Source organism: Eschrichtius robustus, chromosome 20, assembly GCF_028021215.1.
Source record: "Eschrichtius robustus isolate mEscRob2 chromosome 20, mEscRob2.pri, whole genome shotgun sequence".
Lineage (NCBI taxonomy): Eukaryota > Metazoa > Chordata > Mammalia > Artiodactyla > Eschrichtiidae > Eschrichtius > Eschrichtius robustus.
The window spans coordinates 51723742-51740765 of NC_090843.1; the positions used below are offsets into that span (position 1 = coordinate 51723742).

General features: G+C 37.7%; 1 protein-coding gene and 2 non-coding genes across 4 annotated transcripts in view; all 3 read right to left on the reverse strand.

Moving 5' to 3' along the window:
- The window catches only part of SSH2 (slingshot protein phosphatase 2), a 241281-nt gene that overhangs the window by 42737 nt on the left and 181520 nt on the right, over window positions 1-17024 (reverse strand). For both annotated transcript variants that reach the window (XM_068530613.1, XM_068530612.1), the window contains 2 exons: window positions 15253-15317; window positions 2370-2491 (listed from right to left, as the gene is read on the reverse strand). In XM_068530613.1, the coding sequence (XP_068386714.1) occupies window positions 2370-2491; window positions 15253-15317 (187 nt within the window). The remainder of the gene's footprint in view (window positions 1-2369; window positions 2492-15252; window positions 15318-17024) is intronic.
- LOC137755663 (small nucleolar RNA U2-30) lies at window positions 8190-8259 on the reverse strand. The gene has a single exon (XR_011072056.1). It is a non-coding gene; the product is annotated as a small nucleolar RNA U2-30 (small nucleolar RNA).
- Window positions 8398-8477, reverse strand: LOC137755665 (small nucleolar RNA U2-19). The gene has a single exon (XR_011072058.1). It is a non-coding gene; the product is annotated as a small nucleolar RNA U2-19 (small nucleolar RNA).

Here is a 17024-nt window from a genome sequence, read left to right on the forward strand (position 1 = left end):
GTATTTTTATCTAGTTTATCTTGAGTCCCATGAAATTTTCTCCATTAAAGTATAGTTATTTATTTTAATAGATACTCATTCCATTAAAAAATTATTTATTGAGTGCCGCTGTGTACCAGACATTTCAAGGTGTTGGGGGTATGAAGAAAAATTATAAAATAATACCATAAAACTCTATTACTTTATAACTTGAAATATATACCAAATGCAATTTGGAAACCAAGGTTATAGTTTTTATTTTAAAATTTATTACTTAAAATATAACACAATACTCAAAGAACTTACAAATAGGCTAAATAAACTGGCTGTAATAATATATCTTGAGAATTACTTGGGATGAGCATGTCATAAACAATCTGGGTTCCACTTTGGTTTAATACTGTTTTGAAACACTAACTTTTTATATTCTCAGATACAAAATGATACAGATTCCTTCAAACAGCAACTGAGATAGAAATGACACTAGATTACTTGAGCAACAGTATTCTGAAGTGGGCAGCAATTTTCTTACTGTCCAAGCTCATTCAGACAGAGGGTGTAGGGGAATTCATAATATCAAATTTACCAAGTAGAATGAAAACTAGTTTCTATAGCTCTTCTTATCACATTTTATCTTCCATAAACGAAAATTTTCTGTTAGTCAGATACGATTCAGGCAGGACTATTACCAAAGACAGATGCAGTTTACCGAGGATAACTTACTGGGCACCCACATTAATAAGCATTCTTTATGATTTCTGGGAACGTTTAGGACAAAGGGAAAGAGATATAAGATTAGACATCTGATTTCCCACACTCTGGGTCAGGAGAATCTGAAGTTGTTGCCTTCTCTCTCTAGGGTAAGACTCAAATGACATTTCCATGCAGCTCCAGTTCCTGTTTTATGGGCTTTCCAAAGGAGTAGTCAGGGAGAACCAAACAAAGGAAATAAGATGGAGAGCAGCACTTGTCCACCTGATCCTTCTGCAATGATGGAAATGTTCTGTAAGTGTACTGCCCAACAGGGAAGCCACAAGCCACATGTAGCTAGAGTACTTGAAATGTGGCTAGCTGTGGCTGAGGAACTGAAATTTTAATTTTATTTAATTTTAATTTATTTAAATAGTTACAATGTGATTAGTGGCTATTATACTGGACAGCACAGACCTAGAGACATAAAAACCCAAATCAGAGGTCTTAAAGTACTAATGAATGTAGGCAAGGTAGGTATTCTTACAGGATAAATGCTTATTGAAAGATCTGTGTTGCTTAGCTAACACCAGAGGTTAAAATCATGCAGGAGAAAAAGCTTCCTAAATGTGGTTTACAAGCCTGTGTAATTTCAGAGCGTACAATTAAAGGCTGTAAGTGGTATACAAGGTAACAACTCTGGCCTTGTGATCCTGGTGAACCCACATATCATTTTCAGGTTGACTGCTATGTACAAGCTCAGGTAAACACTAGTTTGGGAATCTTTCTGGTGACAATGTGATTTTTTTTTCCTTCCAACATCAGGACAATGAGAATCACTCTTAGTCTCCTCTTCTCTTTGTGGCTAAATTCTCCCAGGCCTGGGTCACACCCCTAGCTACTCCACCATCGCATTCTAGTCCTGAACCAGGAAGTCAATGCTTTGAGATATCTGGCAGGATTTCCTGAGGCTTATTATCTACAGTGCAAAGGTCTGCTTAGCAGCCACATTCCACAGTCTTCCCAAGGTTTCTCCAGAAAAAATGGGAAAATAAAATGGAAAGCAACAAACCTTAGTGGCACAAAAAAGCCAGGTGATACATGGTATCTTTAATCTTAGGATGTATAGTGCTGCTAAAGCCAAAGGTAAATGATTATAAAAGGTTCTGTTTTGAGTTTAAACAATCATCCCCCCTGCCTTTTTTTAACTCAGAAGAAGAAAAAAGCAAGTGTAACATTTGACAAAAGCAAGGTGCAAGGCCATGGATATAAGAGACTGGAATTAAAGTGGGCTCTCTTTGAACCCAGAACCCACTGGTACACTATCACAAAGGGTGTGTGCCCCAGAACCACCAAATGAATCGTTACTGCTTAAAATAAAGTGGGCTGCAAAGAAAAGCCAGTTTTTTTCCCCTCTTGGAGATAGAAATTTAAACCATTTGCTTTATATCATTACCACCTAAAGATGAGAGGAAGAAGGTAAGGAATAGTGGTAAATTAGGAACACACAACCAAAGACATTCACTAAACATTTTTGTCTCTCAAGATTGTGTGACTAAGATACTTTTGATGTTCTCTAGTTTTACGCACCGAACTTTTAGATTAGAACTGCATAAGATGTTTTTGTGATAACTCAAAAGGTAACTGGAGTGGGTTGTTTAAAAAGAGGTTTTCTCATTCTCCCCTCTGTGGTACCATACCTGTCATTAGAGGAGAAATCCATTCCTAGGACGATGCTTTCTTCAGTGTCTTGTCTACCATTAGTTGAAACCACTACCATATAGCGTGTTCGATTCTGGTAAGTACTTTCTAGTCTTACAGCCTGGAGGTTAATAGACAATAAAGAAATTAAGAAATTTAGAAGATCAGTTTTAGATCATTCAACCCTTTTTACATCACCATTTTAAAGCATACTCAAGGAGAGAGAAGAGCCAGTAATTAGGAGACCTAAATTCAAATCCCAGTTCATGTATTAACTATGAAAACTTCAGTAAGTTAATTGGAGGGAAATATAATAATACCTATTCCATTGGGTTGTAAGAATCATATGAAATAATGCATGTAAAGTACAGTGCTTGGCATATACTAAATGCTCAATAAATGTTTGCTATTAGGATAATTTATAACAATAACGATTAACGGGGCATGTTCTAATGATCTAAGAGTGGAATGTGAGGTATACAAATGTGAGCACCTGACTCACAGATCCATGTCCCACAAACAATTATAATAGGAAGCAAAGTTTAATATCTAAGAGGAATATGCTCTATTGCATTCTTACAGATTATACACTACAAGATTTTCTTCTTTAGTTTCAAATATCAGAAGTTTATATTAGTTTTGTCAAAACTATGATATTTTAAAAGGTCCTTCCGAAAATTCAAATATGCACATGGTCTTAGATGATATTAAGGATTTACTGTTAGTGTGATAATGGCATTGTGGTTATGCCTTTTTCTTAAATATCTGGAGTGAGATGACATGAAGCCCAAGTTTTACTTTAAAATCTTCCAACAATGGGAAGCAACAAGATATTCTTCAGTAGGTGAATGGATAAACTGTGGTATATCCAGATAATGGACTAAAAAGAAATGAGCTATCAAGCCATGAAAAGACATGGAGGAATCTTACAGGCATATTACTAAGTGAAAGAAGCCAATGTGAAGAGGCTAGATAGATAGTATGATTCCAACTCTATGACATTCTGGAAAAGGCAAAACTATGGAGTCAATAAAAAGATCAGTAGTTGCCAGGGGTAAGGGGAGCACCAAGGATTTTTAAGGCAGTGAAATTACTCTGTATGATACTCAAGTGGTAGATAACGTGTCATTACACATTTGTCAAAACCCATAAAATGTACAGCACCCAAGAGTGAACCCTAATGTAACTATGGACTTTGAGTAATAATGATGTGTCAACGTAGGTCCATCAGTTGTGACAAATGTTCAGCTCTTGTGGGAGATCGTGATAATGGGGGAGGCTATGCTTGAGTGGGAATAGAGGGTACGTGGCAAGTCTCTGTACCTTCTGCTCAATTTTACTGTGAACATAAAACTGTTCTAAAAAATGCAGTCTATTAAAAAAATTTGCTAAGAGGGTAGATCTTCTATTAAGTTCACCATCATTGTCATCATCATACGGAGGGAGGGAGGGTTGGAGGAAACTTTTAGAGGTGATGAATATGTCTATGACATAGACTGTGGTAACGGTTTCACAGGTACATACTTATCTCCAAACTCATCAAGTTGTATATATTAAATATGTACAACTTTTTGTATGTCAATCGTACCTCAATAAAGTGGTTTTAAAAAGGTTCCATCAAAGAAAGAATAAAAGGGGGAGATAAATGAAAGAAATCTGGCAAAATGTTGATGGTTATTAAAGTTGGGTAACGGGTTCATGCAGACATATTTTCTACTTTATATGTTTGGGAATTTTCTTAATAAAAAGGCTCAGAAAGATACTTTATAAACCTTAAAAATAAAGTAAAATGGCTACTAGTCAACATTCATTCAATTATTTACTCTGTATCTACAGTGTATATCATCAGAGCAGCCACGAGGATTCAATGGTGGAAGAGAGAGATATGGTTCCTGCCCTCATAGACTGTACAGTCTAGACTACTCTTCTTTTTTTCTGTTAATAAAAAGCCAGGAAGATGTGCACTGGAGGCAGTATCCTCTGTATAACATACTCTCCCACCCCCATTCCTTATCTCAGAAGAGAAACCGTTCCAATCCTATCACCTGGCTCAAGAAATTTGTCACAAATTTGATAGAAATTTCTATTTGGAATTCTTTCAGCGCTACTCTTCTTGGAGTCTCCTCCTTCGTTCTGTCACTATTCCAAAAGTGGCCAGGCAAAGAAAAAAAAGAGACATCAAATGACCCACTTAGAAAGGCAGAGGTGAGTCTCTCCTGGCTATCTTTTCACCTCTATTCTGATACTCCTAGGAAAAGCTACTTGTAAGCACAAACACCTGAAGTAACTACATTAAGCTTGTCTCTAATAAAGAGCTGATACACCAAGAATGTAATTCCCACCATACTAACTCCATGTACCAGGTAGAGAGCTGTATTGCTGACTTTTATGTTCCATGAAATAACAGAACATTTCAAACCAAATTCACTTGTGAGAAGCTAAGAGGAACTAATATTTAAACTGACGAAGGTCTAGCCTTATTTGCCTGGGACCAAGTGAGCATTATACACATAGAGCTATGAATAGTAGTAAATGCACATGAGGAGGACTGACAGGCAGCACAGACTCTATGATTCTAGAAACATTCCACAAAATATTAAACTAACCAAAAACCTGGTACAGGTAAACTAGAATTTCTTATAAACAAGATCTCAGATATTATTACATATCTAAACCTGGGCTTGCTTTGGCAAGCTCTGATCTAACTGTTCAGTTTCCTGAATATGTATGTTAGAGGCCTTTTATCCTGTCAAAGCTCTGAGAATTTCTGGAAAGGCTTACATGCAAATGGCATGGAAACAACTGAACTATGCTTCTGATCATTTATCTATAACTTCTACGCCAACTAGTGGGGACTGATTGGCTAAGTTGAAGCTGATAAAGGTAAAAACAAAAACAAACAAAAGAACTCCATAAATATTACCTATTATGCAAGCTACCAGGCCAAGTTAGCAGGTGGGTAGCAAGTTTCTTTGTGATATTCAAATAAAACATTAGTTGTTTCTCTTTTAAAAGTGAGGTGTGTATCTGTTTGTTTATCTATGAATCTATTTAAAATATAAAGAGCATTTCAAATGTTTGGCCCTCTCTTGCTTAATCGAATCAGAACAGAAGATCCTAAACCTAATGGGAAAGGCCCCAGTCATCTCACACTGATTTAGGCTTGAGTAACTGGCACATCACAGATTCATTCCATTTTAAGCTTCTTAGATGGAAGAATAGCACTTAGAGGTCTTGGGATTTGATCATGGACCTCTAGATAGCACCTGCAGTTATTACTAAACTTTTACTAAACGGAAGTGGAGCTTTAATCAGGGGGTGAGAAGCCATGACATTAACTTAACACCTACATCCTAATTAGAAGGACAAGATCAAATTTTTTTTTAAAATTTATTTATTTTATTTATTTATTTTTGGCTGCGTTGGGTCTTCGTTGCTGCGCACGGGCTTTCTCTAGTTGCAGTGAGCGGGGGCTACTCTTTGTTGCTGTGCATGGGCTTCTTATTGCAGTGGCTTTTCTTGTTGTGGAGCATGGACTCTAGGCACACGGGCTTCAGTAGTTGTGGCACGTGGGCTTAGCTGCTCCATGGCATGTGGGATCTTCCCGGACCAGGACTTGAACCCGTGTCCCCTGCATCGGGAGGCGGATTATTAACCACTGTGCCACCAGGGAAGCCCAAAATCAAATTTTTTATAAAAAATTTTTTTTGCAATGCCAGGGGACAGACCTGAGGCTTCGAAATTCCCTTTAAGCTTCAAGATTCTAGATTAAGGAAATAAATAAAAATTTAAGAGCCACAGCATAGAGAAAAAACTAATACCCACCCTGGTTTGAGGTCTATTTCACTCCTGTGTTGGGGAGATTGACAAAATCTAATAATCTAATTTGATTCATTAAGTCAATCAGAGAAATATAGTTTAAAATGGCAGTTTGCACATACTAGCCTAATATTAATTAGAATTGGCAGGAATTCCAATGTTTCCTCAGTTTCCAGAACTCACATGGCATAGATGACAAATAAGGCAACAATTCAGATGCATTTGATTAAAGTTCTCATTGAAAAGGATACTACTGAAGTTTACTCTAATCCCCCAAATAAAATAACATTTTGGATTTTTTTTAAATGTCTTTATTGGAGTATAATTGCTTTACAATGGTGTGTTAGTTTCTGCTTTATAACAAAGTGAATCAGCTATACATAAACATATATCTCCATATCTCCTCAACATTTTGGATTTAAAAAAAATATTTTTCTTATCTATCTATCTATCTATCTATCTATCTATCTATCTATCTATGGCTGCGTTGGGTCTTCGTTGCTGCTCGCGGGCTTTCCCTAGTTGTGGCGGGCGGGGGCTACTCTTCGTTGTGGTGCACGGGCTCCTCATTGTGGTGGCTTCTCTTGTTGTGGAGCACGGGCTCAGTAGTTGTGGCTCGCGGGCTCTAGAGTGCAGGCTCAGTAGTTGTGGCACACGGGCTTAGTTGCTCCATGGCATGTGGGATCTTCCCAGACCAGGGCTCGAACCTGTGTCTCCTGTATTGTCAGGTAGATTCTTAACCACTGTGCCACCAGGGAAGTCCCAACGTTTTGGATTTTAAAACGTGGCAGCAATAGCAACTGAGAAAATTATTCCAAGAAAGTCCATTTATTGCTAAATTTGGAATAGTACAAGTTTCAGGAGAACTGGATCCAGCAATCCTAGGTCTGAGAAGTCATCTCATTTTCTTTTTTTTTTTTTTTTATAAATTTATTTATTTATGTATTTATTTTTGGCTGTGTTGGGTCTTCGTTTCTGTGCGAGGGCTTTCTCTAGTTGCGGCGAGCGGGGGCCACTCTTCATCGTGGTGCGTGGGCCTCTCACTGTCGCGGCCTCTCTTTGCGGAGCACAGGCTCCAGACGCGCAGGCTCAGTAGTTGTGGCTCACGGGCCCAGTTGCTCCGCGGCATGTGGGATCTTCCCAGACCAGGGCTTGAACCCGTGTCCCCTGCATTGGCAGGCAGATTCTCAACCACTGCGCCACCAGGGAAGCCCCATCTCATTTTCAAAGCTCATCTTACCAAAGAATGTTAAAACTTCCCTTGTTTAAATGCTTAATCTGATTATAAGCAGTTCACAAACCAATACAACAACTTCTGCTCAGCATCACCCAGCATCAGGAAATACTCCTCCTTAAGTTTACATTGCACCTTTGTCTTTAATCTATTTCCAACAAGAATCTTACATCATGCCCCTACATGCAATGTTTATCCTGAGGGAAGCCACATTATAAAGTCCCAACGTTAGACAGGCAGCTCACGCAATCCATCAAGAAAGAAAGGTTTCAAAAGTATGCAAATATTAAATTCTAGCCAAAAGAACAAAGTTAATACCTAAAATTAAAATAGACTTCAGATGTGACACTAATGAACTAAAGAACACTGTCTTCAAAAGAAACAGAGCTTGAGTGAGTCTCTGGATTTTATTATTTTTTAAAATCTCTATGAAATTCTTAAAAAAAAGACCCTATGGGAGGACTTCCCTGGAGGTCCAGGGGTTAAGACTCTGCCCTTCCAATGCAGAGGGCGCGGGTCGGGGAACTAAGATCCCTCATGCCGCAGGGTGCGGCCAAAAAAAAAAAAAACCCTGCAAACCCAATGACTTATATCTGTGCAGGCATTAAAAACAGATTTATTTACTGACATGGAAAGATACCCACAGCAAAGTCTGACAAAAGCAGGTTATAAAACAACATTTAGATTTTCACCTGTTTGTTAAAAAAAAAAAAAAGATAAAAAAGGCACTCTGTCATGACACATACTTTTTTTCTTCTTTCATTTCTGAGCTCAGATCAAGTACAGAAACCTTAATTGTTATAAAGGTCAGTAGTAAAATCTTTTCATCATGGCTCAGAACTGATTAGCCTTTCATACACACACTGCCCCTCCCCCCAATCTCATTCAACCACTGACAAGTCTTCAGTGATCCACTGTCACCTTATAAGTACATAAGCCCGTACTTATGTTTTAAATTACTTTATACTTTTGCTTCTCAGTACTACAGAGATCATGCATTAGGTAGACTGCAAGGTTTTCTGATGCTCAGATTTGGCTGTTTTCATCACTGACCCAGTTCAGTAAGAGCAGATCGCAGAGAATCAGACACATACTCTTACACGTACACTTAAGACTAGAAGGATACTCATCCAAAGAGTAAGAATGGTTTTCTTGGAGTATAGGATACAAAGTGATTTTTACTTTGCCTTTATGCCTTTCTGTACTGTCTGATTAAAAAAAAAAAAAAATTAACCCCTTTTTCTTTTTGGAAAAAAAAAACAAAACCAAAAAACTCAGTTTCTTAAATTCTCCTGCAAATTACTCAAAAACAACTCCTAGTACCTTGTCAGCACCTCACTGCTAGTTAAAAACACTAGCTGAAGTTACTTTAAATGTTAGGAAAGCTCTTAATTTCCCAGTCTTTTTTTTTTTTTTTTAATTAAATGGGTCTTTGATAATGTGCAAGAGTACTGTAAAACCACTGCCTTCATTTTTTCAGCTATGGTTTTCCTAAGTACTAAAGTTAACACTTAAGATTGTATTTACAATGCAGAGCTTCCTTGGAGGAAAAATTAGTTTAGTCCTATTTTCAATGCTAAAGCAAAATGTGGGATTTAGTGCCTTTATTTGTTGTTGGGTTATTAAAAAAAATAAAAGCAGGAATTTCAGTTAACTATCAAACTTTTAACCTTATGCACAATCCCCAGAATGAGGGTTTCAGCATTTCAAATTTAACTCAAAACAAAAGGCTTTGCTTTGAGTCTACAAATGCTCCTTTCAGTTAGAAAAGTGCTAATTTGTCCAAAGTCACACAATGTATTCACTCATTTTCTTGAAGATGACTCACTCAATAATCTGAAACATAATGACTATGTGTTTGTAACAATTCAAAACAACTGCTGTAAAATGGCTTGTTGCTTGAACTCTGAATTAATTCAAAGGCGTCAGTTACATTTTTTGAATTTATATTTTATAAATGTAAAGGAGCTGAAGCTGCATACTTTAGCAGGAAGGAAAAAATTTAATTGCCAATTCTGCCTTTGTAACTGCTCCCTTATGCTTTCGCAAGTCTCTTGTGGTTGAAATTATTTTAACATTCAGAGGTGCAATCCAAACTCTGGAATTTTATTAATGAGAAAGAGATAAATTGAGTGATAGACCTCAGCTTTAGCTCTACCAAAGCACATAATTTTTGGAAACTAGCCACAAATTTCTATCTCTATTTCTAATATATGCAAGTGACCATTATTATGGGTTTTAGCGGGGTTGTTCTCAAAGCGTGACTCCTGGACCAGCACCATCAGCATCACTTGAAAACTTGTTAAAAATGTAAATTATCACTGCCTCCCGCTCCCCAAATCAAACTCTTCAGGTGGAGTCCAGCAAATGTCAGTTTAACAAAGCTCTGGAGGTGATTCTGATGTACTCTAAAGTTTGAGCATCACTGCTTTAAAATACTAATGCTGTAAGAACTGGACCCCACTTTTTTCACTTAAAAAGAAGTGTTTAAGATAGAAGTATATCAAGAAATATAGACAAGATTTATGTAAGTATAATGCTACATTAGGATTAGGATATAAAATAATTATGGAGGGATTTCTTATTTCAATTCCTTTAAATTTCAAAGTGAGTTTCTCAACAAAAATTAGTGGCCATGTCAAGAAGGCTACAGAGGCAGCATTCAGGAGAAAAAATGACAGACTCTAAACACAGAATGATCAGTGTAATTACCATACAGTTCAGAGGGCTGATCATCAACTTTCCAAAATCATTCATGTATTCTACTCATTATCTCTCTTCCCAGACACAAAGCAGAGATCAGCTATTTGGATTTCCACAGATACATTAAGTTCAATTTCCAAGTTATCACCTTAGCCCAGAAGGGCTCGTCACCATGCACCTGGATTACTGCAATAACTACCCAGCAGGCTTCCTGATTTAAGTTGGCTGCCTCCTCCCCTCTATTCTGTATTAGCTTCTGAGGAATCTTTCCTAAATACTGTAGCTGTCAAGTGCTCATGGAACATTCTCCAGGATAGATCATATCTTGAGTCAAAATCAAGCCCTGGTAAATTTAAGAAAATTGAAATCGTATCAAGTATCTTTCCCGACCACAACACTATGAGACTAGATATCAATTACAGGAAAAAATCTGTAAAAAATACGAACACATGGAGGCTAAACAATACACTACTAAATAACCAAGAGATCACTGAAGAAATCAAAGAGGAAATCAAAAAATACCTAGAAACAAATGACAATGAAAACATGACGACCCAAAACCTATGGGATGCAGCAAAAGCAGTTCTAAGCGGGACGTTTATAGCAATACAATCCTACCTCAAGAAAGAAGAAACATCTCAAATAAAAAACCTAACCTTACACCTAAAGCAATTAGAGAAAGAAGAACAAAAAACCCCCAAAGTTAGCAGAAGGAAAGAAATCATAAAGATCAGATCAGAAATAAACGAAAAAGAAATGAAGGAAACGATAGCCAAGATCAATAAAACTAAAAGCTGGTTCTTTGAGAAGATAAACAAAATTGATAAACCATTAGCCAGACTCATCAAGAAAAAAAGGGAGAAGACTCAAATCAATAGAATTAGAAATGAAAAAGGAGAAGTAACAACTGACACTGCAGAAATACAAAGGATCATGAGAGATTACCACAAGCAACTCTATGCCAATAAAATGGACAAATTCTTAGAAAAGCACAACCTTCCAAGACTGAACCAGGAAGAAATAGAAAATATAAACAGACCAATCATAAGCACTGAAATTGAAATTATGAGAAAAATCTTCTAACAAACAAAAGCCCAGGACCAGATGGCTTCACAGGCAAATTCTACCAAAAATTTAGAGAAGAGCTAACACCTATCCTTCTCAAACTCTTCCAAAATATAACAGAGGGAGGAACACTCCTAAACTCATTCTACGAGGCCACTATCACCCTGATACCAAAACCAGACAAAGATGTCACAAAAAAAGAAAACTACAGGCCAACATCACTGATGAACATAGATGCAAAAATCCTCAACAAAATACTAGCAAACAGAATCTAGCAGCACATTAAAAGGATCATACACCATGATCAACTGGGGTTTATCCCAGGAACGCAAGGATTCTTCAATATAGGCAAATCAATCAATGTGATACACCATATTAACAAATTGAAGGAGAAAAACCATATGATCATCTCAATAGATGCAGAAAAAGCTTTCGACAAAATTCAACACCGATTTATGATAAAAGCCCTGCAGAAAGTAGGCATAGAGGGAACTTACCTCAACATAATAAAGGCCACATATGACAAACCCACAGTCAACATTGTTCTCCATGGTGAAAAACTGAAACCATTTCCACTAAGATCAGGAACAAGACAAGGTTGCCCACTCGCACCACTATTATGCAACATAGTTTTGGAAGTTTTAGCCACAGCAATCAGAGAAGAAAAAGACATAAAAGGAATCCAAATCAGAAAAGAAGAAGTAAAACTGTCACTGTTTGCAGATGACATGATACTATACATAGAGAATCCTAAAGATGCTACCAGAAAACTACTAGAGCTAATCAGTGAATTTGGTAAAGAAACAGGATACAAAATTAATGCACAGAAATCTCTTGCATTCCTATTCACTTATGATGAAAAATCTGAAAGAGAAATTAAGGAAACACTCCCATTTACCACTGCAACAAAAAGAATAAAATACCTAGGAATAAACCTACCTAAAGAGACAAAAGACCTGTATGCAGGAAACTATAAGACACTGATGAAAGAAATTAAAGATGATACTAACAGATGGAGAGATATACCATGTTTTTGGATTGGAAGAATCAACATTGTGAAAATGACTCTACTACCCAAAGCAATCTACAGATTCATTGCAATCCCTATCAAACTACCAATGGCATTTTTCACAGAACTAGAACAAAAAATTCCACAATTTGTATGGAAACACAAAAGACCCTGAATAGCCAAAGCAATCTTGATAAAGAAAAACGGAGCTGGAGGAATCAGGCTCCCTGACCTCAGACTATACTACAAAGCTACAGTAATCAAGACAGTATGGTACTGGCACAAAAACAGAAATATAGATCAATGGAACAGGATAGAAAGCCCAGAGATAACCCACGCACATATGGTCACCTTATCTTTGATAAAGGAGGCAAGAGAATACAATGGAGAAAAGACAGCCTCTTCAATAAGTGGTGCTGGGAAAACTGGACAGCTACATGTAAAAGAATGAAATTAGAACACTCCCTAACACTGTACACAAAAATAAACTCAAAATGGATTAGAGACCTAAATGTAAGGCCAGACACTATAAAACTCTTAGAGGAAAACACAGGCAGAACACTCTGTGACATAAATCACAGCAAGATCCTTTTTGACCTGCCTCCTAGAGAAATGGAAAGAAAAACAAAATTAAACAAATGGGACCTAATGAAACTTAAAAGCTTTTGCACAGCAAAGGAAACCATCAACAAGACGAAAAGACAACCCTCAGAATGGGAGAAAATATTTGCAAACGAAGCAACTGACAAAGGATTAATCCAAAATATACAAGCAGCTCACACAGCTCAATATCACAAAAACAAACAACCCAATCCAAAAATGGGCAGAAGACCTAAATAGACATTTCTCCAAAGAAGATATACAGATTGCCAACAAACACATGAAAGGATGCTCAACATCACTAATCATTAGAGAAATATGCAAATCAAAACTACAATGAGGTATCACCTCACACCAGTCAGAATGGCCATCATTAAAAAATCTACAAACAATAAATGCTGGAGAGGGTGTGGAGAAAAGGGAACCCTCTTGCACTGTTGGTGGGAATGTAAATTGATACAGCCACTATGGAGAACAGCATGGAGGTTCCTTAAAAAACTAAAAATAGAACTACCATACCACCCAGCAATCCCACTACTGGGCATATACCCTGAGAAAATCATAATTCAAAAAGAGTCATGTACCACAATGTTCACTGCAGCTCTATTTACAATAGCCAGGACATGAAAGCAACCTAAGTGTCCATCGACAGATGAATGGATAAAGAAAATGTGGCACATATATACAATGGAATATGAGCCATAAAAAGAAACGAAATTGAGTTATTTGTAGTGAGGTGGATGGACCTAGAGTCTGTCATACAGAGTGAAGTAAGTCAGAAAGAGAAAAACAAATACCATATGCTAACACGTATATATGGAATCTAAAAAAAAAAAAAAATGGTTCTGAAGAACCTAGGGGCAGGACAGGAATAAAGACGCAGACGTAGAGAATGGACCTGAGGACACGGGGAGGGGGAAGGGTAAGCTGGGACGAAGTGAGAGAGTGGCATGGTCATATATACACTACCAAATGTAAAATAGATAGCTAGTGGAAAGCAGCCACATAGCACAGGGAGATCAGCTCGATGTTTTGCGTCCACCTAGAGGGGTGGGATAGGGAGGGTGGGAGGGAGACGCAAGAGGGAGGAGATATGGGGATATATGTATATATATAGCTGATTCACTTCGTTATACAGCAGAAACTAACACACCATTGTAAAGCAATTATACTCCAATACAGATGTTTAAAAAAAAAAAATACTGTAGCTGTCCCATGTAACTTCTTGGCTCAAAAACCTCTAATGCTTCACTACAGATTACTGAAGAGGTAGAGGTACTAAAGGTATTAAATATTAGGGGGTCAGGTAGGGAATGTAAATGAGTGGAGTAGTCCACGTGAAGATTAAATGGGTAGAAATACTTTTCACTTTCCACAAAGAATCATACTCATCCCATTTTTACTTTCCTACTTTTATTAGATGTTTTCCTATAAGGCAACAGTGAAGGAATGATGACAAATGGTGACACTTGGCTTTAGTGTGCAGGAGACAACAGAATACGTACAAATTACAGTAAATTAAGAACCCAGGCCACACTTATGCCCTCCCCCTACCAAGTCTAGCCAAGTTTTGCCATGTAAGAATAAGGTCCCAGTGTTGCCAGAATTCTTGATTTTTGAAGAAAAGCCCCAAGTCTGGATTTCTATGTGAAATCATCCAGCTTTAAAATTCTGGCTCAGATTCAAAACAACGACAACAGCAACAAAAACGACTGTGTGTTCCAAACAAAACATATCTCTGGCCTGTGGACTGCCAGATTGAGACCTCTAGTTTGGAGCATTAAGTCCCTATTTGCCTGCCTTGTCTTTTGGTATCTTAACTTCCCTGTATTAACAACAGTCCCCATACTTAGGCAGCATTTTATACTCTTTGATATGCTTTAGTGTCCGTTTGATTCTCTCAACTGCGAGAGGTAGGAAAGAGATAAGGAAGCAGGCACAGACAGACAAAGTGATTTGTCCAACATCACATGGTTGTCTCTAAGCCCAGGTCTCCTGACTCTGAGACCACCATAAACCTTTGGCCACTTTACTCTCTCCCTGTCCCTCTTATGTGTGCTTTTGCTTCAGTCATGCCCTCATCTAGAATGACTGTCTTCTTTCCTTCTGCCAATCTCATCATCTTTCAAGACCCAGCTTAAGCTCTACTGTCTATATAAAACCTTCCTCAACTAGGTTAAGTGGCCCAGTTTCTTTTTTCTGAATTTTAATTGGTGTTATGGTCAGTAACTTACAAACTGGTGCTCATCAAGTCTTGAACCAAATTATTTCACATCATTTCAGATTAACTCATATCCCCAGTTACATTCTAAGCTCTTTGATGATGGGGACATGCCATTCTTCTTTTCTATTCCACACAGTTTTTATGCTGGGACATAAAAATGACTGTTTAATGTTTGCTATCTTAGACAGTCTTTTGAGGAAGAAAGTTATAATAATACCTCTAACTTACCAGCCTGATGTTGTCTTCTGGGCGGAGTAATATGAACATTGCTTGGAGATGCTGTTGGAGATCACCTGGTGAAATTTACGAAACAAAGGATAATTATTCTCCATCATAATGTTAACAGAGAGGATTCCTTCTACCCTAATAACTTGTGTAAAAGAAAGTTCTGGTTCACTGAGGGATTCTAATTAGACACAGAAATTGAGTGAGTGTCTTAATATGAATGGTAGACTGGGTCTCTATACATTCACTTTTAAGTCTACACTACATTAAAATTTGCTTCGTGTTTGTCCTATGAAAGCTGCACTTGAAACCAGTCAGTTTTGTACCATGATTGATGTTGATGAGAGCGATGGTGCAATGTGTTGGGCAGAGAAAGCACTGGCTGTGCTTTCAGGCCCACTGAAGGTGGAATCAAGGGAATCTTGAAATTGGGATGTATGGTATACAGTGTTAGAATTATCTCTAACTTTTAAAAAGCTAACCATTTTGCCATTCTTATCTCTGTAATTGTGATATTCAGTTGCACTTAATCTAAGAAGAATTTTAGATTCCCCCCTAGAATAATGTCAACAGTTAAAAATGATTTCCACATCAGTAGCTGATATTAAAAAGACACTTTACTTATTAAATACTGCAGATCTCAAGGGATATATATTCTAGTGAACATATTATTAGGTGCTTTAAAATGGTCAATCAGGGACTTCCCTGGTGGCGCAGTGGTTAAGAATCAGCCTGCCAATGCAGGGGACACGGGGTCGAGCCCTGGCCCGGGAAGATCCCACATGCCGCGGAGCAACAAAGCCCGTGCACCACAACTACTGAAGCCCGCACACCTAGAGCCCGTGCTCCACAACAAGAGAAGCCACTGCAATGAGAAGCCCTCGAACCACAACGAAGAGCAGTGCCTGCTCGCCGCCAACTAGAGAAAGCCCACGCGCAGCAACAAGGACCCAACACAGCCAAAAATAAAATAAATAAATAAATAAATAATGGCCAATCATTATTTCAATCCTCACTTGCTTTTATACATTCTATAAAACTAAGTTAAATTTCTTTGTATTAAACTATTATAGATTTCCTCAATTTCCCTGTTCTGTACTAGAAAATCGGAAGCTTTGGCTAGTAGATAATTAGATAATGTGCTGTCATAAACGATAACAATCAGAGAACAAAAAAACTTCATTCCTGCCCAACCCTTTTTCAAGAGTCTAAAGTGAGTAATGTAGCTGCATAATCATGGATGCCACCGTAACCTGTTCTCACATTGGTCTTGGAATCTACATACATGATTTTCATCCACGTAACTTCACAGCTGTTAATGACGAGATGAAATGCTGATATGTTCAAGAAGTAGAGAGAGACAGGAAGAAAAAAAAAGTAGGTTGGCAAACAAGTGTGTTTGTCCCTGTGGCTTGTGGGATCTTAGTTCTTTGACCAGGGATTGAATCCGGGGCCCCTGGCAGTGAAAGTGTGGAGTCCTAACCTTAAAGAATAGTTTTCTTGCCTTTTTCTCCCCCTCATTTTACTGCTGGCTTCTGACCAATTCCATTATTGCAGAATCTTTCAACTTTCAAAATTAAGAGTCATTATGTTTGGCCATTCTACTATACTTCAAACCCAGAGACAGAATCTAAGTCTCATGTGCAAGAACCAGTGTGGGTTCACAGTACAAATCCAAGAGAAATGAAAACATATGTCCACACAAAAAACCTGTACACAAATGTTCATAGCAGCATTATTCATATTAGCCCCCAAATGGAAAACACTCAATCGTC